General features: G+C 32.4%; 1 protein-coding gene across 2 annotated transcripts; it reads left to right on the forward strand.

Annotated features, from left to right (window-relative positions):
* Positions 1-10,772: 10,772 nt before the first annotated feature.
* LOC116777155 (uncharacterized) lies at positions 10,773-13,599 on the forward strand. 2 transcript variants are annotated; one of them, XM_032670540.2, is made up of 5 exons: positions 10,773-11,032; positions 11,289-11,357; positions 11,487-11,560; positions 12,099-12,279; positions 13,174-13,597. In XM_032670540.2, exons 1-5 carry the CDS (start codon positions 10,991-10,993, stop codon positions 13,267-13,269), a joined length of 462 nt encoding a protein of 153 aa, XP_032526431.1. In that variant the 5' UTR covers positions 10,773-10,990; the 3' UTR covers positions 13,270-13,597. The 2 variants fall into 2 exon arrangements, with proteins under 2 accessions (XP_032526431.1, XP_061382338.1); XM_061526354.1 differs by lacking the exon at positions 10,773-11,032 and adding an exon at positions 11,041-11,104 and having other exon boundaries at positions 13,174-13,599.
* The last annotated feature ends 2,510 nt before the right edge of the window (positions 13,600-16,109 follow it).

Raw genomic sequence — 16,109 nt, forward strand, 5'->3', positions numbered from 1 at the left:
GTAATATAATAGTAATAGGTCGTGTGCTTTCCAAACGAATCTCGGAATTCTTGTTACTAATAACAATATATTGATAGCGTTACAGCACACCATCGTTTGTAGCAGGAAGCCAATATCCATTAAGCTGTGCTCACAACCAACATTACTACCCGCCACAGATACGTTTGATATGTGTTTAAACGGAGAGCTATCAATGTCTATATACAATTAATTCACTCGCTAGATTAATAGCTTATTTTCAATTACGTCTACATTAAACATTAATCAAATCAGTCGATGTTGTGCCTCATGCAATAGAATGTTTACTTATTTTAAAAAGTTTAGTAAGAGCAATTTTGGTTAAGGATTTTTTGGAATTCACATAGACGTGAAATTTTAAAACGGTCTTTTGAGTGAACTTGTCAATTTTTACTTTAGTAACTTTGAGTATCTGATCCTTATTATTTAAAAAAAAACAATAGAGACGAAACCTCTTAGCATTCAATGGATTCACCGTGCGGGTGCCGGGTCCATTGCGTTGCAGGGAGTGGAGCCTCAACAGTGCCTGGGACTTGCGACCCAGGTGTAGGTTTAAGGGGCCCCTAACTAACGCGCGTTAAACGCTCACCTCCACTGTCCAAGCTCCTCTCCCTACCTAACCATATTTGAAAAGAACCTACTAGGGCTGCCTTCGAAGTACGTTCCAAGAACGAATTGATGTGAGTTCTGGACAGGCCTAAGTCTTTTAGTAGGTTGTAGAGAGATTTAGCCGTTATACCTCTCGCTCCCACTTCTACCGCGTATAAATCCACGACGAACCTATTTCGAGTGAGTTCGTTTGTGAGCTCGTAATATTTGTTGACCTTGATGGTATGGTCTTTGGGGATGTTGGTTTCCCAAGGAACCGTAAGCTCTATCATCACAACGCGCTTTAAGATTCGCGAATACATGAATATGTCCGGTCTGGAGGCCGACGCACAAATATCCTCGGGGATTTTGTATTGTTTTTCACACGTATCCATCATTATAGTCCAATCCGTAGCCGCTTTAAGGATGGAGTAAGGCTTGACATTTGTTTTTATAGTCCTAATGCCCTCTCTCACAAAACCTACTGATCGCTCGTTTGTGGTTATTCCTTTTTGCGCTCTGGCTACCGAAAGACTAACCGCTTCACGTATGATTTCCAGAACCCTATCGTGACGACGCGAGTATTGACCGCTATCGAGGAGTACCCTACATCCCACTAACAAGTGCCTAGCAGTTCCAACTGCCTTCCCACAGATATAGCAAGTCTTTTCGGTACCTTTACCCCATCTTACTAAATTACTCTGATCTGGGAGAGTCATCTGGAATGCATTGAGATAGAATTTTAGCAATGCTGGCGACCAATCATGGATTAAGGTGCGCCATTTTAGTGCTAATGGGATGCAAAAATCTCCTATGTCTAACCACTCGTTCTGCATTTCTAAACTTATTGCATGGATCTTATATTTATCATTCTCGTCTTGTCGAATAAAAGACTTCAATATATCCGTATCTTGGACCTTCCTACTTGATCCTAACCCTACTCTGTTACTTTGCGCTCCTATCATAAACTGCTTGTGGAATTGAAGCCTTGACTCTAGCTCTGGGGCATCTTTGTCTTTTGGGAGCGATGTAACGACGTCATCCTGGGATTTCCCCAAGATGTACCTCTTGGAAACTCTCAGGTGTTTATAGAGCTCCGATGGCCTTTTTAGACTCATCCCAAAACTATTGCGATCCCTAAATAAAGCCGATGAATCAGCCGTTAGCGCGAGCCCGAGCCACAACTTCAACATCTTTATGACGCCTGCATCTAACTTTGATAAAAGGGTTTTATTAAAATCATAAACGAGGAAAGGCCAATTTAAACGTGAAGTTAGATAATTATCGTAGATCCAAGCTTTTTTAACGTTACTGATCTGTTGGCTATCTACCTTGTTGAGATCGTTCAAAAAGCTATCTACTATACCTTCCAAAGATGGAGTACGACCTATATTATCAATCTTCCGACCGAGAAATTTAAATGGTGCATTTTCTGTAACCGTAGAAATGCATTGACCGCCTAACGATAATCCCGGATCGTATGAGGTGTATCTTGTACTCCGCCTACCGAGACACAGACAGTGACATTTACTTGGTTTTGTCCTCAATCCATCGGTCCACTCACAGAATCTATCCACTTCATCTAATAGTACTTGACACTGTTTGGGGTTACGTGTCAGTATTGCGAGATCGTCAGCGAAGGCTAAAATGGATTCCGTGTATTTATTATTAAACTTGAACCGATACCCCCATTTTTTCTCGTTGCTGGTTAATTTATCTACTAAGATGTTAATTACAATATTAAATACAATTGGAGACAAACAGCAACCTTGAAATAGTCCTACATTGTAACCAAAAGTTTTTGAATGGCCTTCTTTAGTTGTTATAGAAAACTTTAATTTTGAGTAATACGACGCGATCATATCAGTAACTAGGGGCGGAAAGTTGTACCATCTCAGCGCGAATAGCATCAATTCGTGTTGTATCGACCCGAACGCATAGAACAGGAGCGAAAATTATGTAAAATTTGATAAAAAATATATTTTTTCGTGTCATGACAAAAATGGCATGACAAAAAAATAATATAGATAATTTAAGATTCTAAGAAAAGGGTCAATTGCTTGTTGTTCTAAAATAAACTGATAAGTTTTAAAATGTTTGTCATTCAGAAGGGCGGTGAATTTGATAGTTAAAATAATTTAGAAATGAAAACTTACAAATTTCTTTCTATATAATTGATTTTAATTAAAACTTCAATATAGATGTTTTAAATAGAAATGATTAAAACAAATTCTGCTCTTAAAGAGAATCCATTAAACGAGTTTCATATCAGTGTTTACATTTTCTTGGATCCCTTACTATATAATTTCCAATTACTTTTTTAAATATTTTTCCAATCTATGATAAAAATGAAAGAATAAGTATGTCTTTATATATTTAGTATAATTCTGTGTAATAAAAGTAACTGGAACCCCTGTTTGAATATATTTTGTAAAAACAAAATCAGTCGCATACGAGTCGCCGGTGCTATCGGCGCTCTCCTTTTGGTGGGTTAGTTCAAAGAATACAGTTTCAATGGAGTCACAGCCATTACTATGTTTTTAATGAGTTTATTAATATTGTGGTAGTTTGGTAACAAACGAGACGGTTCATTAATATTCACAATCTACGATGATAACAGGACAGCTAACGAATGTTCCATTAACGATGTTTCATTAATCGGAGCTGGGCTAAATAATAAATTAATATTATCAGCTATCTAAGGTATATTCATTAATACATTTATTGGTAAAAAATAGAGACTGCTATAAATAATGCTTAAACCGTGTACAGCAGAAAAAATGCCTGGCATTTCTGAGATATGACTGCAAAATGTCCCATTCGGATGTTCTTTATTCCTCTTTTCCTAATAACATGTAATCCTTTACAAGAATTGTGGCAGCTCCAGTCAGTCCCATACCCTTTTCAAGTTTGGAGATTAATAAGCTAATACTTGACTTTTTACTGAGAAAGTAAGGAGAGAATAAATTTGGAAAAATCCCGCATAAAATGTAATCTGTACCATACAAAAACTTGTATTAAATTTATAATGACTATAGATTTTAACAACTTATCTATCAAACTCGATGAACCACATTAGATAAATACTATTAATATATCAATATAGATTTAATTATTCTTCATATTATGATAGTTTCCAGATCATTAGTGTTATCTTGAAGCATCGTGTTTATTGTAAAGATTCGTTTAATGTCCAATGTTCTTTGAAGTATTAAATTACAGTTTTTTAAAGTTACTGTTGGAGTACAGCTATTTTATTTTATTATAATGTTCTTATTATTAAAGCGATTCAGTGACCTTGACTTCAGTTTTTGTGTATGCAGATCATCGCAGTATTCTCACATTGGGGTCACTACTCTAATCAACTAGCGTTTCTGCAAAAGGTTATCTTCTGAAATGAAATATCGGATAACGTCAGCCAAGGATCGGTTCTAAGTGCAACTAGATGACTGAACGTACCTGATATACAGGGAGTGAACTGAACGGCTATGGTGATGGGTTACGATATACATCTTGTTTTTTATGAATTCATATAAAGTTTGTAATGCTGCGGACTTCCGAATATTTTTGCAGACAATAAAAGAATTAAAAAGAAAAATTATATTCCTGAAAATAATGTTAGAGAAACCTCTGAAACATTTTAATATAAATGTACATCCTAAATAATGAGAATAATAAAAATAATATTGTATTGTTTTTTCAAATAATAACATAAAAACGTAGTGAATTAAGGAATGCGTTTCTTTAGAAGTGCTTATTATCTTAATATATACGTATCAGTAGGTACGTACATATTATGATTATCAACAAAATTAAAACAGAATAAGGGGGCATTATGTATGAGAGACGGATTACAAAACCTATATATATAGTAACACAACAGGGAATATAAGTCTGTGTTTCAACGATTCGTATCATTGGATGGCTTGTTCGATATGCAGGCCCGATTCACTTTACGACCGTTCGATAAGTTATAACTGTTTATTCAAATATTTTATTAGATAAAAAGTGGGTTTTATTTAATTTATATATAAATGTAACTATTATTTTGACTTAATTGTATATCTATTAGCAGTAATGTTATGTTTTGTACACAGTTGGTCCTGAACAGGACCTATTTATTCACTAGCTAGAGTATTTTAACGCTATTTGCATTGCTACCCCGAAGATTCACTGTCAGCGAGTATTTAAAATGTTTTTCAAATATAAAAACAAGTGACAGGTACATTTTTACTAATTTGAAAAACCAAAAACACAAACTCACTTGGTCAAACAACATGAACGATTCTTTAGCTGGAACATTGAAAGGTCGAAATAGAAAGTTTTTTTCAATGTACCGAGATATGTTACTCCGATGTTTAAAGATTTGCAATCGACGCGATTGTTTCTACAAAACAAAGGAACTTTACAGCGATAATGATCGTGGGAACACAACACTACTGTGTGAACGTTTTTGGGATAATATTAGAGCGAATTTTTGTATTATTAGTCACTTTCTTACTTTGTTTGAAAATAATAAACAAATGACAGGCACTGATAGTTATTTTTTGTTTTAAATATATTATAAAGTACTTTCATTAATGCGTGATTTTCACAGTAGCGAGCAATCCGATTTGATTTTTTTTTGTATAGAAGAAATGTGAATTAAAGTATAAAGTTGCTGTTTTCGTTAAATTCATTGTAGTGTAGATGATGGTGTGAAAGCCTAAAATAACGAAAAGACGCGGAGCGATCAGTGATTCAGTGATTAAAAAAGGTGATTAAAAAAGGCGATACATATGTAGTTGCTTTTCTGTAAGCAAATTTTCATTAGACACTGTGAGCGGTTGCATTAATAGATTTGTCCTTTATATATTCTTTTCTGTTAGCTCATTACCGTCTATGTAAATCAAGTGGTCGGATCTAAACGGTTCAAAACTCGCTCGCCGGATGAATTATTCATGTGTCCGTTAGCCTTGCGCCTAAATTTAGCATATGTCCGTCCTGACTCGCTGGAAGATATCGAGTTTGATCAAGCTTCGGAACTCTCATTATTTTGAAATTAAATGATGTTTTGAGATCTAATGACTCTTAGAAAAGGTTTAAAATTATCTGAATTATTGTTGAAAGAAGCAATTTCAACTGAAAACTTTGTAACGCGAGTCGGAATGTGGCTAGTTTATTTCCATAATTCTTTTGATATAACTTCCCTCATTATTTATGGTAATTTACTTCGTGAATCTTTTCAGACTCTTTACGTAGTATTTGAGAAAATAAATTGAAATAAGTAGCAGCAATATTAATTTTTAATAAAAAATACATGACTGACTAATTTATTGAAATAGATCTTTCGTTATATATATATACACATGTATATACATTAAGTGTACATAATGATGCGCTAAAATGGAGTTAATAGATCATACTAAAGTAAAGTGGTTGGAGATCGCTTATAAAAAAATCGTTCCCAAATCTAATATACGTCTTGAAGGATTTTTTAAGAGAACTCTCACTCAAGCAACGGAATAACGGCAATGATTTGATCAATGAAGGATTGGACGTTGGGACCGTTTTATTACACACATCACACTTACAAGACTGTTTTGTTAATGACAACAAAATATATATTAATATAAATATCCTTATTTTTTTCTCAATTCGTTTCCATTTTCAAGTGAGTCTGAGCGCTAATCGTCTTTTATATTGTTTTGCTAATTTTCAAGGTCAAGAAACAAAACATCATTCCACGTGGTCGAGGTCAGTGACCTTCGTTACGTGTTTCAATTTTATAATAAACCTGAAGTGATTAAAAATACGTTTCTATACGTTGAGGTAACGAGTTAGTTTTCGGCGACTTTTCTCCTAAACTCAACACAGCCGGTAACTACATTAATGTTTATATCTACTTTACGTAACTAAAGACAATATGAAATTTATGTTCATGTCCTTTTTTATTATGACAACAAACTTGTGTTGTATAATTTTTAAGTATAATAATAATTTTCTGCCAATACCGTGTCAATTTTGATAAATTTGTAAGAGCTAAGTAGCTCGCAAGCTATTATAAGATGTCGTAAGCTGTTCTCTACTCTTATACCAAGGGCCACTTTGTAATTCTCGACTTTCCTTTAATATCGTGGAGTGTTGATCGATCGATTAGCGACTAGAGACTGTCGACAAAAACTTTGAAAAACTTCATTGGTTTTGAAGAAAAAATGCGATGAAGTGAATTAGAAAAGGCGTTAACTATTTTATTTAGATGTAACGAACTGATGAAGATGAATGCAACAACTTGTAACCGCCTTGTGACTGATGATCCTTACACCGAGATATAAATCCTGATTTCCGTATCTGATTTCCAAGTTGTGAATCGTCGTTGAATCTTAGTGCTCTTTGTAAATGTCTAAATTTCTACGGACAGACCATTTCCAAGAGCTAGTTATTCTAAATAAAGCGTTATCCCTCTCTCCTAAACGACATCTATGATCACCACTGTTCATTCACCATGATCCAATTAATTAAAAATAATCTTTCAACTTATCATTTTCGATAAAAAGTACATTAACACGTTCAAACATTTATTGTGGAGTCTCTTTAATATTGAAATTATAATTTGATAGAAAATAAATCATTTTATTAATTGACTATAACTAGTTTGTAGAAACATTGTTGTAACAAAATAGGAAAAGTTAATGTTTTCACTTGCTTCGTTAAAACGAAACATCTATTATACTTACTATTCGAATAAGTAACGGAATAACTTTAGTATATCGAATAAGTAAATTCCTTACCTTTATAATATAAACGTTATGTATTCGGTAACAATTTGTATAGTTATTGAAACATGCATGTGACTGTGTAGTCACCGAAAGCCCCACATATTCCGCGGCCACGGAGTAAATTATTCATGCCCCGCGAGCTTTAAACTACGTGCCAAAACCAGCAAGGATCTTTTGTTACTGCACACTACGCTCATTTCGTTTCTTAAATTTACTTGTCAACTATACTTTTGATAACAATATACATAAACACAGTAGCTAATTTAAAGTGATGTTTAAATTTTTTTAAGTACTTATTCTACCGAAATAATAGTTGTCTCAGCGATATTTACTATCACATCAATGTCTGACATCCAATCATTATGATCCGTGGAATTCGCAAACGTTCGTGTATTATTTAAAAATGATCTGTAAATAATTTCGAAGTCTTCGATATGATGTCAAAGGTGAAATGCGATCAGATCTGAGAACCGTACTTAAAAAGGGGAAGAAGATATTATTTAAGAAGGACTTGTAGCATTATACGATATGGTAATAGAGGACGGAGCAATATCACACGACCTGATTGTGTAAATAACATTCCTACTGAATTGCATGATACGTTATGTATCGCACAAACCAGGCGTCTGTTACAAACGAGTATTCAAATTCATCCCTAACGTGATTCCCTTTTATTTGGAGTTCGTCGACATCAAACACCAAATAAACAGTGTCTGGTTTTAGATCAGTTTTTTATTTATAATATTCATCTATTAATTGGTTATTCGATAGTTAATTGTGCTGTTCTATTCTCTAAAAGCCAGTTATGCGATGTTCCCTTTCGTTTGAGCGTATTGTTAATAAGCCGGTAGGTAAAGATTCCATCATCAACCGTCCTACTTTTTACAATAGAGGAGCTGGCTTCTTTATAAATCCTCATTACATTTTCAGATATATGTGCATTCAAATGCATGCAAGTCATGATAATATATTTCAATGAGATCTATTTGCAGACTGCGTCCCTAAGCTGCTGAGGCTTTGCCGTCTTCTGTTACATTGTGTCTGTTCAATTTATTTACTTAATTTTATTTTGCTTCATTCTATTTGACCTTATGATGCTTATTTCTGAAATAAAATAAAACTGTTACATTTGCGATTGTTTGTATTTTATGTATTAAAAAGAATATTAGATCATATTTATTGAAAACAGTATCTTCTGTGTGAAGATGTGATGTATTATAATTGGCTACTTCAACTTTAACAGTAGTTTACACGACATAAAGCAATCTTCATGAACCTGTCACGTATCAGCGTTACGGTAGTGTGTATAATGTTTATATTTTAATAATTTAATACGATTGCTTACAACACTTCACGAACTCAGTGTGAATGAAACCGAGCTTAAATAACATGCTTATGTATGCATTTCGTCTAAATAATTTTGTGTACTTCTCTCCGTATTAACTGTGACTGTGTTAAATTCCTCGTTCATCCGTTTGTTATCTTTCAAAGGATACAAAGTTTTTTTACCTCTACTACATTAATATTATGATTTAGAACATAATCATTTTAAAATTTTCCCAATAATTCTATGAGAGGAAAGATTTTGTATGAAAAGATATATATTTTTTCTTTTTTTGTATGGAGTTAAATTATTTTATATAAAATAGCTTAATTATATTTTATACAGTTTATAAATAAGGGATTATTTAATTATGTTCTGTTCAAGGTAACCATAATATTGTCAGTTATCTTAACTTTAAGTTAAAAGTTGCAGTAAGCAGTTTAGGTGAAAACCTTTCCGGGGTTATGTTAGTATGGGAACGCGTATAGTTTTTGTCCAAAATGTATGTATGAGTTAGAATATAGCTGTTTTATAATTGTATTATAATTAATCTCAAAACTGTTTTTAAGTAATCTGTTTTGGAGTCTCAATAGTTTTCATGTCTTTATGCTTTCTAGCAAGTTTTCCATAGGATTGGGGTTCACATCTATGCGCGTGAAGACATCTTTTGCCATTAAATTAGAAGAAATTTTATTACTAAATAAATAGTTATAGAAACGTTGCTTAATACACAAAGAATCTAAGTTAAACTTCATTCTAACCTTATCAAAATTATTCGTGTCATTCCTAACACGGCTTGACCATTTTGATTATTTCTTTTCTGATATGTTTATGATGTGATGCAAGTCATTTTATTGTTTAGAATTTTAGATTACATTGTCAGCTACGATAGAACCACGAACGAAATAGTCATGAACCTGACAAAATAGTCTTCATGACTTCATTTTACTATAATCGTTGACAGTACCGTAAGTAGTCTCCAACGCTTCGTTGATGAGACTTTTTCCTTTTAATAAAACCAGCCTCACATATTTGTATAAGTGTTTCCTGTTGCTACTACAACCATAAACGTTTATAAATGACAGTTGCAGTTATAGTCCCATTGCTTCGTTATAACGTGAGCCGCCACACCACCCTCATCGCTTCGGAAATTTCTGTGATGCGTTGCTGTTTGTTGTATATATCGGCGCAAGCAGCTTCAATGACGGATGCAACATGAAAATAGATCAAGACTGGCATCAATTATTATAACAACTTATTGGTTGTCGTTACTATTGTTGAAAGTAAAACGAAATCAAAGAGAATAGAACTATGTTTGAATTCTGGTATAAATATGACGTCTGGACGCACGACAGCGGACTGCAGAGTTCAGCGAGTGCGGATCATAAAGAATGTGATTTAGAAGAACCTTCGAGAAATACAAGAACATTTAGAAGAATTGAAGTTTCATTTTAAAATATCTGGAACGTACTGAAACAAGTGAGTCTTTAAAATAATGAATTTTGTAATAAATCCGATATATACAATATACGAATTCTTTAACATTACGTCCGGTCCAAGTCTATTGTCAACTTACGAAGACGTATTAATTGGGGTTTGCATATATATATTTTATTTTATATAAATGTAATTAATTTTGAACTTAAGATTTCTGAGATACAAAAAAAATAATAAAAATAAAAAAAATATTTTCTAACCAAACTAAGATCTGTTATAGACTGTGGTGACTAAATTAAAATTAAAATTTAAAGTTAGTGAAGAGCCAAGAGTATAGATCGATGCGTGTCCCAGAGGCAGACGACGCGACGGAACTGGCGCCAAGTAGACGCTACTGTTCATAGACTGTTAACAAAGCAGACGGTGTAGATGTGGAGTAATAAAGAATATCTGTAAATGAAAAAATAAAAATAATATCAAGTGATTTTATATTTAACATGTTAAAGTACTCAAAAATAACGAACCTGTGTAAACTTGTTTGCTAGTTAAATGTTTGCGAAACATAATACGTTTTTATTGCTTTTCATGAACGATATATTTTTATATGACTTAAATGGGAATCTCTGGGGCGATATAATCTTTGACAAAAGCTGAGATGCTACGTTATCAGAACTGTAGCATAACCCAATTGGTTGTTTTCTCGTAACATCGTGGTATACACCTATCACAACTTGGCTTGCATTGTTTTAACCAATGGCACGACAGATGCCAATTCTAGACTATACTGACCGTCAGTCCAAGAGTTTCCCGTGTTATTCCTAAGTTTCTTCCAAAATGATCAAGTGATTGTGTTATATGTGTAAATATGATTATTATATACGTTGATATAATACTACTGAGTGTATTGGTGAGTCGTTTTAAATAGAATTTACGTAATTTTCAAATTATTTCAACAGAATATTTTAATGTATCTTAACTTGTAAGTTTAGCCATATCTATTAAAAATAAAATAAAATTTTTAACCTACAATGTGATTCTAATAAGTTCGATGTGATGCATTGTCATCAGATGCTATTAAAAGTTTGAACATAGACAAGAGACTTATATTTTTCAGGCTCGTCTCATGAATGTGATTCGTCTTAAAATTCTTGTTTTTATTACAGTTTCTTCTGATACTGTTCACTTGCGGCTTTTGCATTTACCGAATACACGGAATGCAACAGAATGGGCAAGTTAGTATCTTTACTCACTCGGTGGTGAGGTCCTGCAAACATGATCAGCTGTTTCCAAATAAAAATAACTTGAAGTGAATATGAGCGTTGTTATAAAGACTTGATTTAAATGTTTTGTAAATTTTTCAGGTAGCATATTTTCTCAGACCGACTAAAGTACTGTTTTCTCATAAAAATCAAGAAGATGGCAGTGAACAGTTGAGGTATTATAGGATAATTCGTTCAGTCCTGAACTTAAAATATTTTACTAGAAAAGTATACTAATTGTTGTTTAGTGTATGTATTTCATATCTTATCGGTAAATTCTATACAGTTTTCTCGTTTTACAAAAAAAAAAAAACAAAATTATAAGAGATTGATAAATTATATGAATACATGAACAGGAATCACTCTTTTATTAGTTATCATCAGGAATTAAAAAATAGGTTGAGATTAATTTAAAACAGAATTAAAACTAGAGATGTTTTGATTCTCATTGAATTAAGAATATAAACGTAATATAATCCGAATATTAAAGGGAAGTAGATAAGTTAAAAACATTTTACTAATACTCGTAGTCCAGACTATCAGAATTAAAACGAATGTTCCTACGAGAACAAAGTGAAGGGTTAAGTGAACAGTCAGTTGTTAATGCGCAAACAAAGCAGTCCATAAACTTCGTTACAAGCTTCGAAGCATTCATATTCAGTGATGTAGTGATGCGTGTGATGGATGTGTTCTGTATGTACCCGTTTGTCCCAGGAGTGTGGTGGCGTACCGCAACCCCTTCACGGGGGACTACTGCGTCAACAAGAGCCAAGCCTCACACGGATACATGAACCAGCTGCCTCCCGACGCCTCCTCCCCGGACAGCGGGCTCTCTGATGACCGATACGAACCTCTCGGACCACCGCTGGGAACTCTGCCACTGAAGAACGCGATAGTATTTAATAAACTTACTTCACAAATTATCCGCTGCGAATCATGCTTGCGATTAATGTTAACATATATATGTTTTATTTTCTTTAACAAATATTTTAAATAGCTTCCGTGGATAATAAGAGTCACTTGCAATATCTTCTATTAAGCTACATTAATATGCTGTTAGTGTATGAGACAATATTTCATATTCTCTGTCTCTGTCCATTGTTGTGTTGATTTTTACTTAAAATTTCAATGAATCATAGTTGTTATTATATTAAAGAAGAACAGTAAAGCCATTACGTATTCGATGTAAGTTCAAGCTTTACCCGAATCTGAAATGAAAACTCATTTTACCCTAATACAAATCGGAGTCTCTTATTAAGGTAAAGACAAGAAAAGTTTTTCCATTAGCCATAATATTTGTTTCAAATTCATCCCAAGACTCAATTCAAAGGAATCCTTCTATGTATATATTTATGTCTCAGCATTTTTACATTGCGACCTTTCATTAAAGTCATATTCAAATACAATATATTTTATATGCTAATAATAAGTTTTTAATGAAAATTTCAAAGAGTTTTTTTGGATCATTGTAAATATATTAAATAAATGTCGGGTGTGATTAAAATATGCGATTTTATTATAATGTGCTATTATTTGCAATTTAAGATGTGGTTTCAGTGCAATTATGTTTTAACATGTTGAGCTAGTATTTGAATAGAAATTAGAAGAAAAGTATGAAAAATTCACCCACACGAGCAGGATTCGAATCTGGAACCTGCGGAATATTTCATTTCAGTTGCTTTACCGACTTAGCTATTGTGTCCTGACTCGAGTCGGGTGGAATCGGCGTACTATAAAAGGTAAATTTATATGCTATTTATTTAACATTTCTGCTTTTTATGCTCACCAGGCTGCAGAGGCTGTAAAGTCACCAGCTGCGACACCAATTTATGACAACAGCATCACCAAAACATGGAAATGGGATTACACCGAGTACCAAATATAAGTCTGCGATCAATGAAACGTTGCCAACCCTCAATGACGTCATGATGTATCACTTCAAGTAGATGAAAAATGCGACAAATACTATTTTGAAAAACAATATTTATATAATAATTAATAAGGTTTTCAGTGTTTCCAACCCTGATACATGAGAGTATTAATTTAAAGGATAATCGATTCCACAAAATTTAATAAATATTAAATGAGGATTCTGAATTAACTATTGATACCATATGGATGTTATTTATATTAAGATTATTGTATTATTATTTGATGATGTGACGAGAGATATAAAAATATTTAACACTTTATATAAAGTCGATGTTAAAGTTTCAAATTTTAAATGTACTTGATACATATACAATAAATATATTCAAACCGTGTCGTTTATTTTTAATAATACTCGTTATGATTTAATTTCTAAAATGTTCAGAACATTATTTTGATATTCAGTAAAGAGAATCTTAATCCTCTCTGAGCTCTGTGTTCCTTTTGTTAAAAACAGGTTTTCAGGAATAAAAAAGGCTTGAACATTCATCTACAAAGAGAACCAAAATCATAGATTTCCATATAATTAATTAAATTTAATTTTACTTATATTTAATTTTTGTTTGGCTTTTTTTGTATTGGAAAAGATTTCGGAACAGTTTTATTAATGAATATCTTATTGTACAAAATGTAATAGTCTGTATTTGTGAAAATTTGTTTCTTAATATTTAATACAATAAGGGATATACATGTGTAGCGTTATTCGTATCCTTAAAGATATAAAAGTGTCATATCTTTTGAATATTAATAACGTTAAAACATTTTACAATATACATACATATATATTTTTCGTAGGGAGTTTTTCATATTAGGCTTTTATCATTTGTCTTGCGAATACCAAAACTCTTATTTAAAAAGCGAATTTTCAACATTATATGTACATTCTTGGCTTCTATTGTCTTCGGTTTAAAATGAAAATGTTTTTTGTTAAAGAAACTATTGTCACAGAATGTGCTTCGAAAAACATTTTGCTTTTGCTTTTTTGGTAGTAAATTGTTACTTTACCTTTTATTTCTCATTTCAACGTTTTTGGCTTAAGTATGATTTAAAGACAAGGTAAGTGTATTCCAGTTAATGAAACTTGCTCCATATGAAAGTTTTTTTTTCAGTGAACATTTTCTACAAACGTAAATTTATTCTGAAATCTCAATATAAGACGTATTAATATGTTTGAGAGGCTATATAAAAATTATTTGTCATTCTTCAGTCTCTCTCAATCATAACAACCTCTTGACCGGGATCAGTACAATTGAAAAGAAAAATATTGTGAAAATCATTGGAACCAGCTAGAAAACTGAATATATTTTTATATTGTTGTTATCTCAACAGTTATTGAGAGTGATGCGAAGATGTAGGTTTTTTCCTTATACTAAATATATAAAACTTTGTCTCAAGAAACACTGGTAGCAGTTTAATGTATATATTTCGTTTATGTGTCATTTGTACAGCTGTTGCTATGAAAGTGTCTGGGACTGACGCTGATCGATGAACTGTAGTCTGGATACCACTGATGAATGACCACCAGCTGATAGCCCATAAGATACGGATCTGGATTTAGATTATATATATAGAAATATTAGCGACACTGCTTCATGAAGGGTTATTACAAAAAAAAGCTAACAAAATTTGAGAAACATGTAAGGCCTTGTCCATTGAGTGCTAAAGATGACATGCTCCCGAACAAACATGGACAGGAAGGTCATTGACCGACGCCTGACCAGGTGAAATAAACGTTATCAGTGCTGAAGTTGATTTGTGTGAACTACTAACATTCAATTATAAAAGACCTCGAGGATAGATTGAAAAGTACAAATAAATTTATTCCCTATCAAAAAGTCTACTACTTTTTGTGAAGTAGCTATTGTATGAAGTCAGACTTTAACGTATTTTAGTAATATTGAAATGCGAACTAAAGAATAGCAGTTCACATTTAATAAATAATGATTACATTTTCATACGACATTCTACAGAAGAACTTATATAGCTCCCTGGCTAGTAAACCTTAGAAGTAACTTTATGAAATGTTTTACAATGTGAAGTTGAAATCTAAAGAAATTTAAAAAATCACAAAGGGTTTTTTCGTCTGTATTGTATTGGAAAAGAGGAAATTTTTCTTATAACATTTTCACCCATGCTAATGCTATCCAAATTGTCGTATCAGGAGACGAAAAGAATAATATGACATAAAAGCTTACTTAATGTCATCATTATTACTATTTTATTAGTTTTGCTATTAATAATGAATAATTGAAATTGAAGTATAGCAGTCAGATGTGTAAATAAAAAAACAACACACACATTTCACCTTTAACAATACGTTCTGTTGGTTATATTAAGTTTCTTATATCAAATGCATATTCAAGTTTTGTTTCGGGTAAGATAACAAAAGACAAGTAAATATATTATGTTAAATTCATATTGGTTTAAGATTCTATAAGGTATCTTATGATTAAGGCTTCTTAAAGTGTTTGTGTTAATCTACTTAAAATAAGTTTTACGATTTGACGAAAATCCTTATTCCTTTTATCATAAACATCTCATAATAGTGAACACACCAAACTGTGTTTATATCTCAGTTGATTTATGACAGTCACTTTATATGGTATCTATTTTCCATTAAAAAGGAAACCGTTTGAAGTTTAAAAAGAGCGACTTAAATTCTGAGATGGAACGAGAAAGGAAGGAAATAGCCAAGAAAACCTTTTAGGATACAGACAATTAAATTGATTTTTCATTTTTCCTGAGCAAAGGAAATTTCTTATCTGTATTAAAATTCAAATAAATAATATAGCATGA

Source organism: Danaus plexippus, chromosome Z, assembly GCF_018135715.1.
Source record: "Danaus plexippus chromosome Z, MEX_DaPlex, whole genome shotgun sequence".
Lineage (NCBI taxonomy): Eukaryota > Metazoa > Arthropoda > Insecta > Lepidoptera > Nymphalidae > Danaus > Danaus plexippus.